Source organism: Sinocyclocheilus anshuiensis, unplaced genomic scaffold (genome assembly GCF_001515605.1).
Source record: "Sinocyclocheilus anshuiensis isolate Anshui unplaced genomic scaffold, SAMN03320099.WGS_v1.1 scaffold252, whole genome shotgun sequence".
Taxonomy (NCBI): domain Eukaryota; kingdom Metazoa; phylum Chordata; class Actinopteri; order Cypriniformes; family Cyprinidae; genus Sinocyclocheilus; species Sinocyclocheilus anshuiensis.
The window spans coordinates 608,266-629,206 of NW_015554095.1; the positions used below are offsets into that span (position 1 = coordinate 608,266).

The 20,941-nt window shown below is 37.4% G+C and overlaps 4 protein-coding genes and 1 long non-coding RNA gene across 6 annotated transcripts; all 5 read right to left on the reverse strand.

The window, feature by feature from the left end:
- On the reverse strand, window positions 1-1,465 carry LOC107669476 (homeobox protein Hox-B1b). The gene is made up of 2 exons (XM_016461717.1): window positions 705-1,465; window positions 1-597 (listed from the first exon to the last, which is right to left on the reverse strand). Exons 1-2 carry the CDS (start codon window positions 1,294-1,296, stop codon window positions 263-265), a joined length of 927 nt encoding a protein of 308 aa, XP_016317203.1. The 5' UTR covers window positions 1,297-1,465; the 3' UTR covers window positions 1-262.
- LOC107669470 (homeobox protein Hox-B1b-like) lies at window positions 1,432-2,319 on the reverse strand. The gene is made up of 2 exons (XM_016461709.1): window positions 1,631-2,319; window positions 1,432-1,523 (listed from the first exon to the last, which is right to left on the reverse strand). The coding sequence occupies exons 1-2, from the start codon at window positions 2,220-2,222 to the stop codon at window positions 1,432-1,434; spliced, it is 684 nt and encodes a 227-aa protein (XP_016317195.1). The 5' UTR covers window positions 2,223-2,319.
- Window positions 2,320-3,556: 1,237 nt separating this feature from the next.
- LOC107669479 (uncharacterized) lies at window positions 3,557-19,821 on the reverse strand. Of its 2 annotated transcripts, none has more exons than XR_001631991.1 (4): window positions 19,704-19,821; window positions 7,865-7,980; window positions 4,245-4,712; window positions 3,557-4,033 (listed from the first exon to the last, which is right to left on the reverse strand). It is a non-coding gene; the product is annotated as an uncharacterized LOC107669479 (long non-coding RNA). The 2 variants fall into 2 exon arrangements; XR_001631990.1 differs by having other exon boundaries at window positions 3,557-4,038.
- LOC107669477 (homeobox protein Hox-B5b) lies at window positions 13,032-14,295 on the reverse strand. The gene is made up of 2 exons (XM_016461718.1): window positions 13,713-14,295; window positions 13,032-13,279 (listed from the first exon to the last, which is right to left on the reverse strand). Exons 1-2 carry the CDS (start codon window positions 14,293-14,295, stop codon window positions 13,032-13,034), a joined length of 831 nt encoding a protein of 276 aa, XP_016317204.1.
- Window positions 15,732-16,916, reverse strand: LOC107669478 (homeobox protein Hox-B6b). The gene is made up of 2 exons (XM_016461719.1): window positions 16,496-16,916; window positions 15,732-15,985 (listed from the first exon to the last, which is right to left on the reverse strand). The coding sequence occupies exons 1-2, from the start codon at window positions 16,914-16,916 to the stop codon at window positions 15,732-15,734; spliced, it is 675 nt and encodes a 224-aa protein (XP_016317205.1).
- Window positions 19,822-20,941: the final 1,120 nt, after the last annotated feature.

Below are 20,941 nucleotides of genomic sequence, written 5' to 3' on the forward strand. Positions count from 1 at the left end.
AAAGGATATCAAGCTGATGACAGAAAAAATAACATTTAAACCTCTTGCTTTGGAATATTAAGCATATACCCTGTTAATGCATTTTGAACCATGAATTCAGTAGCTCTAATGCAGCAAAATTATTTATTTTGCGTTATATATAAAACACGCATGCACACTAGCAGATATTTAATGCTTTGTCTAAGACAGCAGAATAAGTTAAATAGCTCTCCACAGCACAATGATGAAACATGAGTTCGTTTGCCACAAAGGCACGTAATCATCAAATAGCAGTGGAAGAGTCTGAGGTAGGCGAAGCACCCGGGGATGAGCCGTTTGAGTTGTCTGCGCTTTGATTAGAAGAGCAAAGAGTCGCACGTTTAATTACCGGGGCCGTTCCTTCCTTCTCACGCTTCTTCTGTTTCATTCTGCGATTCTGAAACCAAATTTTAACTTGCGTTTCGTTCAGTTCGAGGGTGGCGGCCACTTCTACTCTGCGTGCTTTGGTCAGGTACTTGTTGAAGTGGAACTCCTTCTCAAGTTCGGTGAGCTGCTTGGTGGTGAAATTGGTGCGTATTATATTCTGCTGGCCGTGGATCCCATATTCATCGACTTTAACTGAAAGAGACAAACCAAAAAAAGACAAATTAGAAACCACATTTGACATTGTTTTTATACTACGTACATTAAGCTTACAGTAGCCACTGTAATTAGCCTCAACTAACCTGTTTTTGGGGGGTTTCTCTTGACTTTCATCCAGTCAAACGTTGGCGCTTGATTGATGTTCGTCTTGGAGTCGCTATCACTGTCAGGAGAGACCTGGTACTTGCTGAACGAACCATAGCTGTGTGGTGGTTCATGTTCTCCATATGGATAGGACTGATAATGGCTTGCAGAGACCGAGCCAGGCCTGCAGTTAGATTCCCTGTATGTTCCAATGTTGGCTCCCATGTTCATGACAGAAAAAGCAGGGGACTGAAGACGCATGTGGTCATCTGCTTGCGTGAGTACATGTTGATGTCCATAGTCCGAGTGAGGAGGTCGGGTTTGCTTGCAAAAATTGGGGTGTCCAGTTTTCCCCATGTCCACATTTATGTGGTATTGCTGCGAATGAAGTTGTGCATAAGTTGTGCCATGGGTTTCGTGCGCTTCCGGCGTAAAAGTATTTCCTCCGACTGGCCGTCCCTCGGGAATGTAACTATTTGTACTTGCACAAGCACTTGGCAAGTATTCCTGCTCCATAGGAAAACACCCAGCCTTTGAACTATAAGTGTTAGCACCACGGTTATAAATCGTATAATCTAAGTAGGAATTCATTGTTGACTGACCAAGCAAAATTGATTAAGCAGGGTCAATATAGGCTGATGTGTGGTCCCACTGCCCCTGCAACCTCTAAGCAGTATGTCAAACCACACAAAGTTCTATCCGAGCTCATATCAGTTTAGTGACAGATCATGTGACTAATTTTGCACCAATAGTGTGCGACCTGCGGTAGCACTGTATTATATTCTGCTGGCCGTGGATCCCATATTCATCGACTTTAACTGAAAGAGACAAACCAAAAAAAGACAAATTAGAAACCACATTTGACATTGTTTTTATACTACGTACATTAAGCTTACAGTAGCCACTGTAATTAGCCTCAACTAACCTGTTTTTGGGGGGTTTCTCTTGACTTTCATCCAGTCAAACGTTGGCGCTTGATTGATGTTCGTCTTGGAGTCGCTATCACTGTCAGGAGAGACCTGGTACTTGCTGAACGAACCATAGCTGTGTGGTGGTTCATGTTCTCCATATGGATAGGACTGATAATGGCTTGCAGAGACCGAGCCAGGCCTGCAGTTAGATTCCCTGTATGTTCCAATGTTGGCTCCCATGTTCATGACAGAAAAAGCAGGGGACTGAAGACGCATGTGGTCATCTGCTTGCGTGAGTACATGTTGATGTCCATAGTCCGAGTGAGGAGGTCGGGTTTGCTTGCAAAAATTGGGGTGTCCAGTTTTCCCCATGTCCACATTTATGTGGTATTGCTGCGAATGAAGTTGTGCATAAGTTGTGCCATGGGTTTCGTGCGCTTCCGGCGTAAAAATATTTCCTCCGACTGGCCGTCCCTCGGGAATGTAACTATTTGTACTTGCACAAGCACTTGGCAAGTATTCCTGCTCCATAGGAAAACACCCAGCCTTTGAACTATAAGTGTTAGCACCACGGTTATAAATCGTATAATCTAAGTAGGAATTCATTGTTGACTGACCAAGCAAAATTGATTAAGCAGGGTCAATATAGGCTGATGTGTGGTCCCACTGCCCCTGCAACCTCTAAGCAGTATGTCAAACCACACAAAGTTCTATCCGAGCTCATATCAGTTTAGTGACAGATCATGTGACTAATTTTGCACCAATAGTGTGCGACCTGCGGTAGCACTCTGGGCGTTGCAGGTGTCCATCAAACGATTCGAATTTACATGACAAACACATCAATCGAATCCACCCATCAATCTGATAAACTCGCAATGTAGGTCTAATGTGAATTAAAGCGAGCACCGCAGTTATATAGCAGAGGACAACTGGAGCTGTAAGCTATAAATAAACAGGCCCTAAAAATACGTCATACACAATAACTTTCACCATTGACTTAAAATAGACTGGTCAGCCTTTAAGTTTTTTTTTTATATATAGAGCTATTTTCAAATCTGAGTTCCTCACAGCAAAATCCCCAGAGTTAAATTAACTCTGCTCAAAGTACATATTGTCCCAACCTACAGAGTGTTAAAGTAACACTGAAGCAGAGTTACCACTGTTGAGGATTATGTAATATGTTTTCATGTCTAAAAGCCTGAGCAGTCGTTGTTCATCTTCAACATTGTTAACAGCGGGTTTTTTTTAATAATGCTCAATCATCAATTAATTAATTTCTTAATAATCCCATTAACTTTAACTCGGCTTCAGTGTTACTTTAACACTCAGATTGGGACAATATGTACTCTGAGCAGAGTTGATTTAACTCTGGGGATTTTGCTGTGTAATTTAACTGGAATGAATGAACCCCCCCATACATCCATGGCCAACTGAGATTGGTGTTAGCCTACATCTCTCTCTCGAGATATAGTGGGCCACCCTGCTTTTTAAGATAGTGCTTAGATATAATCTGCCATTAAAATAGGCTAAATTTGTGTGACGCTAAAATATTTTGCTCCTAAACAGAGGGACTTTAGAAAACGGATTCCTAAAGATACGAGGCTATAGCCTAATTCGACTTTTCAGATAAACCTAAAACCATATTTTTTGAATACAGGTGACATACTCCATTCGAATAGCCTACAGAAAATTATTAATAAGAGTTGTAAGTTGTCAGAGATAAACAGATTAGATCATTTCAAATTAACATCGCGAGAAGCAATAGCTAAATAAATACGCTACAACACGCAAAATGTCAAATTCATGGGACTATTCATGTTCACACAATAATTTGACTGATTTATTAAGAGTAACGTTATTAAATCAATCAAGTACATTACTATAATGCTTATTTACCATTAAACATTCGTTTTGGAAATATTACATGAAAGTGGCATTTAAAGGGGAACTTTATTATTGGCTACGCTCTAGGGAACATGACAGAATAGTTTTATGTAAATTGTCCAGAAGAGACAGAGAATGCCATTAATGTATACTGGATAATACCCAGATATAGCCTACTTCTCTTGTCATATTTGCGGAAGGACGTTTCACCTGAGGCACTGTAGATGCTATGCATAAATAAATCTCTTGAAGCTTCACTTAAGACGGTGGTGGTGGGTTGTTGATCAGAGATGGTCCAGCTAAGAGAGACATTATTTTCAGCCTACAGTCTTTTTGTCTCAACCCCGGTTCTGAAACCAGATTTTTATTTTTCTTCTCAGTAAGTTTGAGTAAACTGGCCATTTCCACAGGTCTCCGCCTGCACAAACATGCTGAAGTGGAACTTCTCAAGCTCTAGCTGGTCACTTGTATAAAGCAGTAGCCTATGTGCTCTTTTTGAGGCAATGAATCCCAGCGGGGGTTTCTTGTCGCTCCTGCGCTGTTGAAGAGCATATGAAATGTTTACATTAGGATAAAATTTGCATCAACAACATTTGAATGAATAGGCCTATTTTATTATTCGAATACATATTTTACACATTGATATGATTTTAGCTAACATTTCTTATGCCAAAATGATCATTTTGCATCGTTATTTAAGTTGCTGGTAAATAATTTAATTTGGATTTCTAAACTGTTACTCACCATGAAGCCGCGCTCCTCTTTGTGGCGTTTGCTTTAATTCTGTCATCCAAGAAAATATGGGTTGGTAATACAGTAACAGTAAACTTGTTGATTCTTTCAGTTATCTCCGGTAGTTTGCAGGAAGAAACACTGATGAGCTAGTACTGTCTTGATTGAGGACGGTGTACATTTTCCCCTTGTTTTAACGTCCCCTTTTTTCTCGTTCAGTATTCCATTTCACTGTACAAGTTGGTCTTTTGCGGTCGCTGACCCAATATGTTTGGGATGACGAATTTTGTCGTTCAAATGCATAACGACTTTGTTACAAATAATTCCGCGACGTTGTGAGACATGTTCTTGTTGTTGTTCGTTATCTGCATTTTCTGGCCGGCTTTCATCAGTTATGTCGGTCCTTTCTGGGGGTTTAGCGAAACTCTGGCCTCTCGTGTCATGTGACAGTATGGTTCCGGAGGCCCGCTGGAAGATGACCTGCAGGGTCATAGCAACACGGTGTGAGTCAGAGAACACGAATCCATCATCGCAACTAAAAAGAAAAAAGATATGAATAGTGGCTCTTTTGAGTACGCACTGCCAGAAAGCAGAATATCTTACTGTGCTACTGACAAAAAAAGGTTTTCTTCTTCATGATATAAGCTGCATAATATTATTTAAAAATAGGCTGTCCATTGTTATGCAGTGTGAGCAAATCACAAACTCAAAAGAAGCTAAATGCAATAAAAAAAATGTATTTTAAAATATTTGAGCTGATATTCGGCCATAGAAATATGACAAAATATAAATCGCCTACATAGACAAACAAATGGCATAAAAATATCACACTATTCATGAGAAATCTTATACGATGTCATTTAAATATTGAAAACATATTTTCCTTTTAATCATTTTTTCTTTTAGGTCGGTTACACCAAGGTAAAACAAATTGAATTCAGGGTGTCGAAATAATTATACATATTTATTGTATGTATCAAAATTAAAAGAGCCATGTGCACTTCTTATCCTCGTTTTATTTAGACAGTATACGTTTCTTTTTTTCTATTAAAAAAGGGAAGACTTCATTCATCCAGAAAAAAAAAACAACGTTTGGAAAAAAAAGTTAATCACGAATCAGGGCAAAACAATAATGCTCTTTAATTATTTTTTCCCCGAATGTACAGCAAGATCCCCATTTAAAACCATTTAAACAATATAAACTGATATTTAGGCTACGTCAATTTTTATGGAAAATAAAAGCTAAAGCATTTAAAATAAGAAAATGGTGGGTATTTGAAATTACAAACTGCATTTCACTGTATTTTTTAATCGTAACTGGGATGATAAAACTAAAATAAAAATAAATAAATAAGAAAGAGACTAGTTGGAAAAAAACAATGGGAAGGGGAGTGTGCAGTGGTAGGCTACAGAAAAACGCTCAAAGCCCAGTGAACTCGTCTTGAACCTTAGCCAAAGTACTAGGACGATTAATCACCCAGACAGATCCTCCGCCATTCACAAACTAAGCTTATTCTTCAGCAGCTTGATTCCGTGGAGAGCTGGAATCAAGTCACAAATCAGAGGGACATTTAATAAATATATTTTATGTAAGTGCACAGGCTAATTCACTAATCAACAGTTTAAAAAAAATAATGATGAATAAACAATAATAATAAAATGCTAATAACAGCCACTGATTATATTTTCAGCTCTACTCCGAAGTCCTACTGTGTCATTCAGTATGAGTTATGTCTTTTTTATATGTAGAATATAAATCAAAATATTTACCTCTCCATGATATGACGATAAAAGCGCACGATAAGCTTTACCTATAAGTGATACAAGCCAAAGGATCGAGTGAATCAAATTTACGGGTAAAAACTGTAGAAGATCTCGGTACAATTACAAGATAATGTGACCCTACACTAATCAGACACACTTTAGAAAAAAAGACCACGTCATAACGAAACAAAAATACGCTTTATTAGCCAATGCATATTCTTTTTAAACCAACAATATCAGACTGCTGAAAGGAAAACGTCCTAAAGAATTACAGATGTCTTGAATGTAAACGCTGATGGAGGCAAAGAAGGATGTCTCTTGGAGTTAGCAATCAATATAAATTGAACTGCGAAACAAACAAAAATTAAGCAAGATCAGGATGTTGCTCTGAAGCGGTATTGACGTGGTACAAACGATCAAGAGCGTTTACCACAAACCAAGAATGAAGGCATTTGTGCTCTTTTCAATTAAATAGGTTGATAATGTGTTGTGTAAATTGGAAGTTGAAGTATAGGCTACGTATAATACAGATGCTGCTAGGCTATATGATTTTTTTATTACAACATATAGCTTACATACACGAGAAAGAGAGAGAGAGTATAGGATATAGTTATGACAACTGAAACGTCTTCTCTGCAGAAAGATCATGAGTCCTGAAACTGTTTGGAAGGTATAGGCTACCTTTGCAACCAACTTCACAAGAACCATTAAATGTTTTAGGTGCTTTAATATGTCAGCTAACATCTTTACCATAAAACTGTTGTAAACGCTTGTAAAGGGGAAGGGGACATCTGTTTCGAATTATTCGTGCATGATATTGTAATTGGTGATGTTGAATATGAGAGAGTGCCGCTGTCTTGGGACGGTCCTGCGATCAATTCCCCAAAGGTCCAGGAGCCTTTGATCTCTCAAGTTGATCTCTAGTGTTCCATTACTTTGCTCATGTCACTGTAGCAGGGTTCGTCATAGACGGCCTAAACTGGGTATAGTCACCACCAGACGAGCCCATCTAGGCCTTAACAATTCAACCTTAATCATTTTACCATATTACCAGTCCTTGACGCAGTGATGTACTGCCTACAACAATATAATTTAATGTAACGACCATTTCATTGTATTAATCATCTAGATGGACTAACTTATTTATATGGGCGTAGTCTGTTATTGTACAGCCTTATAAAATATATAAGAGCATACAGTGAACAAATAACATTTGTAATCTAGTTGTAATAACAGGCTGAAAAAATGTAGTGTTTTATACAATAATAACCGATTAATTTTTATTCATAATAGAGCAGTGAAAAAATAATATGCATCTCAATTTTGGCCTTTAACGTTACATGTTTTCTTCGAGTCAGGAGACAAGACCGTTTCCAGCAACTACAGTAAGTATCCACAAGCTTTAGATCTAAAGATAAGCTTACTCACAATGTGTGGTGCTTGTGCGGTTGCTCCTACATTCTCCCTCTGAGGATAGCTTCTTGTGAAGAAAAAAGCCCCAAAATTTCTCCCAAACTCAAACAAGTTAGCTCGGCGAAAAGCCAGTCTTGACGAATTGGCTGCGTTGCCTTTCTGCTCTGCAGCCTCTTCATTAATTATTTAATGAATCACGTGATATGGCAAATAAGGGATGCGGAACCAGTTTCTTTCCACTTATTTCATCCACCTCTTTACTATTCGTCGTAATTTAACTATACCTTTTGTATCAACGAAAGAGTGAAAATGAAGGCTATTTAATTCAAGCATGTAGACATATCCAGCAAAAATAGTAACCACGCCGATAGCCTGACTCGTTTATGCATTATGTAATCTAAAAACAAAGGTAAATTCAGTTGACATCTGACAGTATTTCCTGATGTGAAAATTACCTGTTTCTTGTCATGTTCCTTCTTCTGATTGTATGCAGGCTGTCCGTTTGATGAATGACACGTGGAAAATGTGTCCACAAAGGGTCACATGTAGTCTTATTGGGATACACTTGTTGCTAGAAAAATAAAAGAAAGTAAAATCAGCATATAAATAACAGAGCAAAACACTTTGTCAAACGACAGAAACATCACATACTCAAAAATATTGTCGTTTTTTTATTATTCTTGAATTCTTAGGCTATGTAATTTTTTCATAACTGTTACTGAGCCTGTGCGTTATGAGGGATATAGTATTTTTATTGTCTGCCTCTGAAAACATGGAAAAATACAATTTACATGGTTTTAGATATAGCGAAAAAAAGAAACAAAACAAAATGGTGAACAAAACTTTTACGTGAATGATCCTGCAGAACTATTAAATTGGAGTAGCCTAAATTGTGCATGTTGTCGATGGACAGCATTTGTCCCCGTATGACAAATGATGTAGCGCCATCAGGTGTCTAATGTTCAAGACCATCAAATGTTTAGTTTTTTTTTCAAAGCATGTCTCCAATAATGAGATTGTGTGAGATTGTTTTTTATTGTGTAAAAAAAAAACAGCAGAATTTGTTGTGCAAGGTGTAATTGTATATAAAGTGTATTTGTTTAAATCTAGATGATAGACAGACAGGATAGACAGATAGACAGATAGATAGATAGATAGATAGATAAAGTGCATCCACAATTCCACTATGGCGTTGGGTTTATGTCAACTACATATTCCCCAAGACACGAATTTGCGACTATCTATTCACACAAATTCGGATCTACAGGGTATATATAGATGACAGACATCATCGGTATTGTTCAGCTTTGTTAAGAAAACAAACGTTACTTTTTACTGTGAATTCGTGGAAAACAACAACTGTTACTTGAGCATAGACAGAGTTAATTTTCATATTTTCACCCAGTATCACCAGACATCATTGTGCATCATTCCCACTTCAGTTATTTGCTATTTACTTTCCCATATACTTCAACATTTCTAATCCAACTTCTTTAGCTATCAAACTGTGCATTATTAAAGAGATAGGTAAACTTACTACATGCCTCACTGTTTTGCACAAACGGTGGTCCCCGTCTTGTTTCACGTTGTCTCTACATTTTCTTTGCCTCCAGTAAACATACTTTCACATTGTAAATCCATTTGTAAAATTTTACGTATTGAGCATATGGCTTTTTTCTTTCGGACTTTCATTTCGTGTGCGTCTCTGCAGGACTAGCCTTCCAACAGCTTCACTGGACACATCACACAACCTTTTGGGCGCATAACGATCGATTAAAGATGAAAGATTCAAGATAACCTTAAGCGAAATATCGTTTATCAACTTCATTAGGCATCCTGCTGCTGCACATTTCGATTAGTGCTTCCTGAACGTGGGATCGCACTACTATCGAGTACAAACAGACCTCTGAAACAGACCACTAATTAAATATTCACCCAGAATCCTTTTTTAATTCAGTTGAACTAAAAATAATGTTAAAATAATTGAAAAATCAATGTTTTTAAATGGCAAAATTAGCAGCATGTTTATTTGCATGGTTATTTATATATTTGATTTTCGAACAAAAAATAGCATTTGAAATAGTACATCATACAAGAATTGTATATCTGAGATTTCAGTCAATACTTTCAATTTGTATTTATGTTTTGCCATTGCAACAAAAGCTGAGAATGGTGCCAGCAATCACAGAACATAGTGACCTCAGCATGAACTCAGATTCTTCACCATGCCACGCACTGTCACGGTATGTTTTCTTTTTTAATATTCTAATAATAGCGTTGATATTTGATCATTTCCACTATTAGTATTTATACCATGCTGTTGGGTTTTTTCTCACTAATTCTCATGGCTATTTTATGATTCATCGTAGTTTATTTAATAGGCTATTTTAACAATATGTGACCCTGGAGCACAAAACCAGTCTTAAGTTGCACGGGTATATTTGTAGCAATAGCCAACAATACATTGTATGGGTCAACATAATAGCTTTTTCTTTTATGCCAAAAATCATTAGGATATTAAGTAAAGATCATGTTCCATGAAGATATTTTGTAAATTTCCTACCGTAAATATATTAAAACTTATTTTTGATTAGTAGGCCTAATATGCATTGCTAAGAACTTCATTTGGACAACTTTAAAGGCGATTTTCTCAATATTTAGATTTTTTGCACCCTCAGATTCCAGATATTCAAATAGTTGTATCTCAGCCAAATATTGTCCTATCCTAACAAACCATACATCAATGGAAAGCTTATTTATTCAGTTATTTTTTTATTCAAAAATTGACACTTAAGACTGGTTTTGTGGTCCAGGGTCACATATTGTTTAGACTTGGATCACACACCAAACTCAAGAAACGAAAACAAATATGAACATTTTGAACTGCCCCACTGAAAAAGATTTCCATTTTCGCGGCTTTTTCTCACGGAATTTTGTTTTCATGAAAAACTCGAAGCATCCGAATGTCCAGCTATGCAGAATGAGTAAGAACAGATCGGGAGCTCGGTGTGAGGCGGGCCCTGCTGGTGATGAAGCAACATTACATCAATCTAACTAGCAACAAAATTAGCCGTTCACAGACATTGTTTTATTTATGATTCAAGCAAAATGGTATTCATAATAGCAGAACTATTAAAATAATCTCTTTTTAGCGTTGCCTCGACTAATCAATTTACTTGCTAGTACAAATCTTCTAACAAAGTCTGTCCCTCCCAAAGATGTCGTTACAGTAGGGTACAAAAATGTCTTTAGGAGAATTAGACAGTACTGACTGTTGAGCGAAAATGTGTTTCAGAACTGCGTAGGATTACCAGCTTGTCGGTTTGGCATGCATCCTGTGCTTCTCTGGGAAGGCATGTGTGCCACTCTCGTCTCCTGACCTCGGAGTGATCCCTTCTCAATGAATAATTGATGAGAACAGCGCCCAGATTACCCCTATCAATATGCAAAACACATTATAGGGGTAAAATGGGACTTTAATAGTTATGAATCGAGGAACCGTTTCTATCACGAGCAAATTGTAGTTACATCCTTACATCCAACCTATCTTCTTTTTTTTTTAAACAAAAATACAAACCAAATTCTCTTATCTCCAAAATGTTACACTTATCCAGACAAGTCCAGACATACAATAGCCTAATAGGCAAACACATCAAAGTGGGTAGAACAAAAATTATCTGTAATTTTTCAGATTGCTTGATTGATAGGCATACCATTACACAATTTACCATGGAATACAACACAATCTGCATAACACCTCTCTGTCTGTTTTATTTAGCCACAGAAAATGTTACTATTCTTAATTTGTTTTTTTACTTTTTTTTTTACATTTAAACAAAAAAAAAAAAAAAAAAAATTTTAAAATCCATCTCTGCAGGTATTCATGAATGTATAAGGACATATATTCCATAATCCACGCAAAAAAAATAGCTTCGCAAATACAAAATTCAACCGGGCCAACCTAGCACTTATTGGTTGAAAAATATGCAGCAAAACATGATTCCCCCCCTTTTTGACCGAGTAAAATTAATCGAAGTTTACAAATGTATTTTTATCATTGAATAGCCTAATAGGCTACGTAAATCTAACAAGTCTACATTGTCTGACACTTACAAAACTTTGAACGAAATTGTACACTGGCTAAAATGCGTGATCCTCTTTTGAAAACAATTAATTAAATGACCATCTGAAGCCAAGGAAGAGACTTACTTGAGAACTAGAGAGAAGACTTCTTATCGTTTCACATGATCCAGCAGAAATATTTTGGAAATGACTGTTGACAAGTCAGCATTGGATATAACGACTGTCCAGTTTGAGAAGACTCCGTATGATGCCCACAACCTTTAGAATCCCGCTGAAGCAGTTAAACAGTCAGTTACATTCAAGAATGTGAATTATGTAGCACATTGTCAACCCCCCTAAAACCATAAAACTAACTTTATGGACCTCACGTGACTTTTTTAGAGCTACCAAGAGCTTCATGTTGGTGTTATGTACTGGACTTCAGAAGAAAATAGTCGGGGTAGATGATTTGTTGTTTCATACAAATAATGCTGATTGTTAAAATAACCTGTAAAGATATCGTTCTGTTCATCCGCTCTGAGCACTGCGAGGTAAATTGAGGGGTTGAGTTATTGTTGCGATGTGACACAGAAGAGCCGAGTTTGAATATTGCCATATTAAGCCATACGAGATCCAAAATGTCCTCGCAGAGCGCAGCAAAAACTGAATGGGCAATTATTTTTTGTATTAGTCATATGCAATAGAACACATTAACACCAATAGCTTTCATTTAAGAGCAAAATATTAATTTAAAGTGTAAAATACTGGTGGGTAAAATGAGCACAACTGCCGATCCAACGTTGGGATCACTAACCAAACAGGCCTACATACAAACAGAGACTTTCATGTATGACTGAGAGAAAACTTTATTTTTCTTTTGGATCAACTAACTCATTTATAGTTTAGACACAAATACAAAAAATGGCAGAGATATCATCAACATGTCAATGACAAAACATTTTTCTCCAACTTTTAACACAGAACGTCCATAACTCACGTTGTGCACTACAAATAACATATTGGTCACTACTGTATAAAGACATTCTTCATAGGACATCTCACGAGCCCAAAGTAATCTTGTGCTGCAGCCTAAGTACACAAATGTAAGTGCGAAAAGATTATTTTTCTCGCAGGTATCATCTACGAGAAATCAAAAAGCCCGGCACATAACAAGAATATAGCATGTTGCGTGAAGAATACATGACGTTTCAATACAAGTTCAAGGATACAACAAAAGTTTCTCTTTTTTTACACTATCACTTAGGATAGTTAGATAGTGCGAGTTGTACTGTACATAATTCTTGTAACAGGTCTAGAATACGTTGCACGAATAGCTCACATGGAACATGCTTTCCTCCACGAATGTATAAACTTGACACTGGACATTCACACTCATTTTATGGCAATTGTAACTAGTTTAGCATATGTGATAACAATATTCAAAAGCTGACGATTTTGAGTTGCACGGGGGAATCACACGTCGTCAGGTGATATCAACAAGCTGAAAGGTGCAGCGCTGTAACAGTAGTCGAATTTTCCGATTATTGTGACGTGATTTGATCAATTTTGAAATGCGCTCCCCGCCGTAGCGAGACTCATACTTTTCAGTTTATTGTCCTTCTTCCATTTCATCCTGCGATTTTGGAACCAGATTTTAATTTGCCTCTCTGAGAGGCAGAGAGCGTGAGCTATCTCTATTCTCCTCCTGCGCGTGAGATATCTATTGAAATGGAACTCTTTCTCCAGCTCGAGCGTCTGGTAGCGAGTGTAAGCTGTTCGAGCCCGTTTTCCATCAGGTCCAGTCATATCTGGCATAAGCAAGGGCAAAGAGATAATAAGCAAACATCACCAAGCCATCAAACTCTAATGGACTTAAATGTCCGTTACATTTTGGATGTTGGACTGCTGGCTTATTCTAGACTAGGCTATATTCAAGGCGACGTGCAGTTTAGGCTACCATTGCATTTTATGGCTTTACTGCTGCACAATAATTCCACATGCAGTCACCTCCCAGAGAGTGGTTATTCTCAATTTAACCTATACTTAGGTGAAACTAATGGTCTGTCTAAGCATTACTGTTTTGTAAGACAAACATTAGCAGGCTACTAAACGAATATGAAAATCTGAAGAGTAAAACATGCATTTAAACTACGCATAACCTAAACTTACTTCATGAACTGTTATCATCAAAATAATTTCATTTTATCATGCCTAAATAAGACATAATAGAGATGTGCATACCATGGTTAATGTGCAGCTTCCTCATCCATGGGAATATCTGTGGAGTTTGACCGTCGTTAGGTGTTGTAGTCGAGCTCGCCACAGATTCTTGCTTCTGCGTATGTGTGGTGGTGGTGGTCTGTGCTCCTTCCTCGGTCTCGGACGAGACATTGGTCTCGTCTGTGTCCGCGAAATGTGTGCTGTTGCTGCTGGTGAGATTGTTGCTGTTGGTGAGTCTGCTGTTGCCAGTTGGTGTGCTCTGATCAGGTAGAGGAGAGGAACCCTTCAATTCCAGAGACTCGCTGGTGGCACAAGACAGGGGATCTGGAGACGAGAGCGAGCAGCTCGACTGGCTGTACCGGGTCTCCTGACCCGGATTTTGGAAAGCGCGAGAATTATCTCCAACTGCTCCGAAATGGCCATTGTTGGGACGATTTACACTAAGGTCTATTCCATTGTAGTTGTAACCGAAAGACCCGGAATGCATGCTGGTGGAGTCCCTGTAAGAAGCGTTCATAGCGCCGTTAGTACCATAATTTAGTAACTGATAGTCAGACCCATTTGGATAGCGCCCTGAGAACGAGTTTAGAAAATAAGAGCTCATTTGGATGTTTTAAAATGTCTTGATTTGTAGATCTTGGTCGTTAAAATCCAGCGCAGCACAATTTATGATGTAATAATGAATTATAGCAATGCACTGTACTTCGTTTTTGCCATGTATGCGGCCAAATATGGGAGAGCGTTAGGGCATCACGTGCCTTTGTTGACCAGTCGTAAATTCTCTCTGATGACTTCAAGAGGTAATTCATGCTCTATGGTTACAAATGATGACGAAAAGATGATCGTTAGGTTCAACTCAATGGTGCCTCCCCATCGCGCGCCACATCCCACGTTAGCGGAGGGCGTCACCTACTGGGAGAACTGTAACATGACCAAACACCTGCCCATTTCGTGAAGCCTTTTTACTGTATACATTTGTAACACTGCTTTTTCTGCATAGAACTAGGTCGTATTTACAAACACATTTACGATAAATTAAGGCAAAGTGTGAATATTTCACGTCGTTTGCAAAATGATTAAGACTCTCAAAGCAATCTTGTGTGCTTCAGCGACTTTATGCTGTCATTCAGTGATATGAATATGTGTCTTACTAAACATAGGTTAGTCAACCTAGTTTTAATCGGCAAACCAAGATGTATATTTACAAGGGTAAGAGAAGAAGAAGACGACGAAAAAGATAGGCTACAACTGGCGAGATTCTTATAGGCTACTATCAAACTGGCCCGTTTTACCAGCACAGCTAGCTTCACAGAGCAGTGAAGATATGGAAATTAAAATATATATATATATTTGTATATTATAGGATAGGCTATAGCAGATGTCTATCAGATAAAATATTTTATGTTTGAAGAGTGCCTTACACCAACGCATAAGACTGATAATAAAATGTCTCTGGCTCATTATACCATATGCCCATGTACATATAAAGAAAAATAAACCACATTATTTGTTAAACAATCATTTTATTGACAAAATGACATTGCTAACAAAGTATGATAACGTATTATTCTTAGTGCATTCACATACACATACACAAAAGTCACGACCCAATAAATTAAGCATCAAAATGTCCCATTTTCTTCTGTTTTTAGCACACAACGGACTGAAATACATATTCAATGTAAGACCATTAATCCCAAAGTTTTAAATTTTTAATTTGTGTTTTCTTTCAAATTATAGGCATTAGAATGTTCAAACAGCGAGAAAACATTTGTCTTAGATTAAATAGGCCAGATACCGCAAAATATATAACAGCGGTAAAAGCACCTCCCATATATCTTTTACCATCTTTACAGAGGTGATTCAGACGCCTGTTTTAATGAAAAAGAAAGTCTTCTCTTGAAGTTTTTTTATGTCAACATAAAACTTATTAGGTAGTTTTTTCCTTGTTGGACAGACCAGTACTTATTAATTAAAACTACAGGCTACATGTTATGTACAATGTTTCTAGGGCTTCGTCATAAGCTCCTTTTTTAACATTTATTCCGCCTTTTCACCATCCTCCTCTTCGCTGACCTTTGCGGAGTTCAGCACTTTATTCTCCTTTTTCCATTTCATTCTACGGTTCTGGAACCATATCTTAATCTGTCGTTCCGTCAAACACAGAGCGTGCGATATTTCAATTCTTCGTCTTCTGGTCAAATATCTGTTAAAGTGGAACTCCTTTTCCAGTTCAAGAGTCTGAAACCGAGTGTAGGTTTGACGACCCCTGCGGCCAGTGCTGCCAGGCATTCCTGTCAAAAAAAGTGAAAAAAGACACACTAGATGAACATCCAGTAGCCTATATACAAACAGGCCAACGTAAATAATCAAAGAACATTGCTACAATTGTCATCATTATCATTATTACGATAAATGTTATTATTACTGCACTGACATCATATTTTGACATTTTATCCACGTGAGGGTGAAATGTTTTAAGAAATTCTATTAAAGGTCATTCATTGATAAACGTCACTGAGTGGAGTTCATTTTACTCTAATAGCCTATCTAATAAAAACGTGGAAGAATTTACGCATCGGGTTGCTTAAAAGCGCAATATTCAGGATGCAGCTTACTGCATCCATTGGCAATTTGTTTTGCCTGGGTATAACTTTTTCTAAAGACTGCAGACTATGCCTCTTCATTATACATGTGTCTTCTTTTTATGTGTTGACAGAGTCTTATAGTGGAAAGTAGCCTAATGTAAATTGCGCCCCTACTTCTATGACATGCAAAACTGCGAAATCGCAAACGTGTCTTACCATTACACGAGTTCATCCTCTGCATCCACGGGTAAACCGGTGTACACGGTTTGTCTTCACTGTTAAAATATCTCTCTGCACCCTGTTCAGTGCAGTCCGTCTTGCACTGGTCTTGGGTTAGGACCAGCGAGTCTTCCAGACCTCCGATAGCGCACGAGCGGTCCGCGGTTCGGTAAATGTTGGGTGTTGTGTAGTCACAAGCACTGGTGGATCCGCTTCTCCCAAAAACGCCCCCAGCTTGCTGGTAATACGAGGAGGTGTAAACCTTGTCCTGGACATTGGTAGCTCCAAACGTAGCGCTTGGATAATGTCTTAAAGGATCTGTATATCCAGAGGAATATAGCGGTATCTGACCCAAGAAAGACTCCTGTCCTCCGGGTAGAGACAGGGGAAAAGTTGAGTTGACGAAATAGGAACTCATGGGGTGGCCAGTGTTATTGTCCGAGTGTTATGATTTGTTGTGTTTTATAGTCCAAGTGGTTTTTGCCATTACTTTATCTGAGATTTGGTTTTAGCCGAAGGGGGGTGGCGAGGTGCCAATCTGAGACCGCGGGGAAACGGACCAGCTGATCAGTGCCTGACCAATCCTGAGCACTGCTGACTACAGGATAACGTGTAAGGTGGGGGCCCTCTTGTTGCACAGAATGGAATCCCCAGGGCATATCAAAAGACTCAGACGCAAGTGTTTTTCACCGTTTTCCGAAAAACAACAGCAACAACATATAGAAACATAATGCAATGATATAGGCATAAATAAATTATTATTTTATAGGAGTATGAGGTTAATAATTAATTTTCCCTCCACATTTTCTAATTTTTCTCAATCGAAAAATGATGCAAACCTCATTTTCAAATGCCCGTTATTTTCATTTCGACTTTGTCTTCATTCAAAAATGTCCATTGCTGAAAATGTGCAAAATCTGTATGCAGACATAATTGGCTCAATTCATGTGCACAAGAGAATTTCAGAGACGCACAGACGGACTGTTACTCTCCAACACGAACTTGTACTGACCTTTACACTCTTTATGTATTAAACAATACCATACTATACCGTTGTTGAGACCTTCAGCGTATTCTCTGACTGAATAAATAAATCAATTTAGACAACTGCAATACGCTAATTTACAAAGAAGACTTCATAACTTGCATATTTTGAATAGGCCCTGAAAATCATTCTAAACAATTAAAATCTATCTATCCATCTATCTAGTTTACCGTAGCATATAAATGGCTTTCACGCTGTTTAAATACCTAAATACAGTGCAATTTTTCTCCAGAGGCGCAGCATACATAGACTATTTAGTGAAATCACCATGAATACCTGCTTCAGCAATACATTACCACACTGGACATAAAAAGTAATTTTTCTATATCAATAAAAACAATGCATGAATGGTAAATATGTAGAAGATAAATACAAACTAAACATTGATCCAAGATTAAAACAAAGCCAACAACAACGCCATCACTAATGTTTTAAATTCAGCCCGGGCCATGCTGTTTTTGTTGCCCTCTTGCTTGAAATAAACAACGTCAAAGTTATATAACACAATTATAGAACGGACTTAGCCTACATTTTATTTGAAACATGTAACGTCTAGTGTCAATGAAATACCAAATTAATAAAAACAAATAAATTAAACATTCTTTGAATTTAAATATTTACGTAGCCTATTAAGTTAAGCCTTTAGTTACGACAAAAGGAAACCTCTCAGAAAAAGCTAACCATTAATCACCATTCTGTTTTGTAAATTAATAAAAATTGATCTTGGTATTATTGAATATCGATAGGCTGCAGCTACGTAAGTAGCCTACACGATGACGTTATTGTTGTGAGTTTAGGCCTATCCCTTGGGTCATCCTCATATTCTTAACAGCGATTCTTTTGTCGTCATAATAATAATAATAACAACAATAACAATAATAATAATAACAATAATAATAAATGTCTGATTAAGTAAATGATATGTATGTTTTTAGTTTTTCCTTACTCTCTAAATTAATACAAAACAGCTCGTTCTTTCTTTCTGTTTTATATAGTATTGTATTAGCTATGTTGATTAAAAGAAAGAAAGACAGAAAGACAGAAAGAAAGAAAGAAAGAAAGCCTATTAACAAGGACATCATACAGTTTCAATGCAAGGTCAAAAAGAGCAGAGAAAAAAAAATAAGCAAGATTAGTTAGCAAAGACCATATAAAATTACACCCAAAGCATTAACCATTCACAGACTTGCATTTGTCGATTACTTGCTCATTGTAGACGCACTCTGGTTGAACACAGTATCTAGGGATGCGAGAGGTCTTTGAGTCAGCCAGATCACATGCAGAGAACACCCAAACACAGAATTTCTCCACAGTTACCAAATCTCGTCACTAGATGACATCACAGAGCAAGAATTGGGAAAAGGTGTGCTTCTTCAGGGATAAACCAAAACAATTTCCCATTTTATTGTAATTCCAAATTAAACATTATTTTGGTTATTAAGATTCGGAATGACCAAATTAGGCAATCTAAAAAATAAAGCTACAGAGTAGCTACTGAATTTTTGTTTTCCCCAAACAAACATCAATTAGAAAGCTATTGATGCTTTAGAGGCATAAACGTCCTCACAAATGTCAAAAACATGAACCCATCAATGATAAACGGAAAATGCACGGGCTTATGCAAATTTAAAAAAAACATTATCCAAAAAAAAACACCAAATAACTATGGACAGAAACAACAACATCCAACCTTTTAATAAAAAAGCCTTTAAAAATGCCGAATACATGTGCTATAATGCAGATTACAGAGATGAGGCATGCCTTTGCAAGTCAGAAACTCAAACGTTTCACTCAAAGTTAATGTAAATCTCATATAATCATTTGAATGCAGCGGCCATCTTGTAACTCTGTAAATAATACTCCCTTTTAAGCATATATGTTTCCACATTTTCATTGTCGGCATACAATTAGGCCTAGCCTATTTGCGTTACACATCACGTCGATCTTTTTACACCATCATACGACCCGTTAAGCCTTACTTCTACGTTCATGCCAGTTCTTATCTACTTGACTAATCTAACTTTAATCTGTTTGTTTTGTTATACAAACGACATGCTCAAGAAAATATGATTGTGAAAGTAAATCTATGTGCAACGGTTTGCATCATGACATCGCTGGAATAAGTAGAGTAGCTATAGAAGCCTATAGGTCCAGTCCTACCTTTTCCTCTCCCGTCCATCATCGCTTCACTGGAGTGATCCAAAACAATCACGCAGATTCGTCGATTAACCAGGATCTCGCGTCGTATTATTGGATGTACTGGGAAGACAGACAGAGCTACAACTTGACAAATTAGGGAAGAATAAACTAACGTCCTCAGTGAATTTTGACCCTTGCACTCTAAACTGATGTGAAAATCTAAAGACGCTTCGTACTAGCGTGACGTCGAGCTTTCCATCCATATTAACGCACACCATTCGCCCAGCTCAGGAGAATTTTTCTTTCCCTCTGCTTTAACAAAACGTAAAACACATAAAGGACAGAGGTACTACTGACTGCGCCCTGACCAAAAGAATGCTGCATTATAGCCACTTGGGAAATCATAAAAAGTTCATGTTCACAGAGAGCTGTTCACGTGACCTCTGTCAGCCAATCCACTGGCAGAACCACACATAAAGTTCTATCACAAAGTTGTAAATTTTCATAAACAGCTGTGAGTTTATTGCTTTGCTTCAGCAGCAACTCGGTCGCCGCCATTTTTATTCGTTAAAAGAGAAAAAAGCACGACTTCACTTCATTAACAACCACAGAAATATAGGCTATCGCATTATTTTTTACTCGAAGAAGAAGTCTATTATAGGCTACTGGAATTTTAGATTTCGATTTTAGATATAGTTCATAGTCAAGCTGCACAAAGGTTTTTCCATGTTTAATTAAACACATTAAAAATGTGTAATATATAAAAACGAACCATTTACAGAAAAAGGGGCTCTTTTGACTAATTTGTGGCTAAAACTGAAATAAACCAATTACACTAATATAAAAGAGCACCATTCCCATTTTCTCAATGGTTTGCGTTCTTTTGTAAGGTGGCTTTAAGGGAAGAATAGACAAATGGAACGTGAAAGCTTTTTACAGCACTAAACATGCGTGGAGGAAAGAATTGCTTCCTGTATCTACGAACAAACACTTATTTCCGACATTTATTGGGGCAATAAAACAGTATAACCCAAAAGTGACCGAGCATGGTCTGTGGGTTATACCCTCGAGAAGGACATGCTCTTGAAGCTCACCAGTGCATGTTGTCCAGAAAGGCCCTAAAAGCAGCATACGAGGTATACATTCAGAATTATTTCTATTTCTTAACAGCTTAGTTGTTAACATGTTTTGATTATAACTAAATTAAAATAGAGTGTAGCCTAAGATATATATATTTTTTTTTTTTTTTTTTTTTTTTT

What these genes read in the sequence shown, in the direction of transcription:
- LOC107669476 (XM_016461717.1), bottom strand. Translation starts at nt 1,296, where the DNA reads ATGAATTCCTACTTAGATTATACGATTTATAACCGTGGTGCTAACACT. An exon ending in GAGAAACCCCCCAAAAACAG is followed by an intron (nt 598 to 704) that starts GTTAGTTGAGGC and finishes TGTCTCTTTCAG; the next exon opens with TTAAAGTCGATGAATATGGG.
- LOC107669470 (XM_016461709.1), bottom strand. Translation starts at nt 2,222, where the DNA reads ATGAATTCCTACTTAGATTATACGATTTATAACCGTGGTGCTAACACT. An exon ending in GAGAAACCCCCCAAAAACAG is followed by an intron (nt 1,524 to 1,630) that starts GTTAGTTGAGGC and finishes TGTCTCTTTCAG; the next exon opens with TTAAAGTCGATGAATATGGG.
- LOC107669477 (XM_016461718.1), bottom strand. Translation starts at nt 14,295, where the DNA reads ATGAGCTCTTATTTTCTAAACTCGTTCTCAGGGCGCTATCCAAATGGG. An exon ending in GAAGCTGCACATTAACCATG is followed by an intron (nt 13,280 to 13,712) that starts GTATGCACATCT and finishes TGCTTATGCCAG; the next exon opens with ATATGACTGGACCTGATGGA.
- LOC107669478 (XM_016461719.1), bottom strand. Translation starts at nt 16,916, where the DNA reads ATGAGTTCCTATTTCGTCAACTCAACTTTTCCCCTGTCTCTACCCGGA. An exon ending in GAGGATGAACTCGTGTAATG is followed by an intron (nt 15,986 to 16,495) that starts GTAAGACACGTT and finishes TTTTTTTGACAG; the next exon opens with GAATGCCTGGCAGCACTGGC.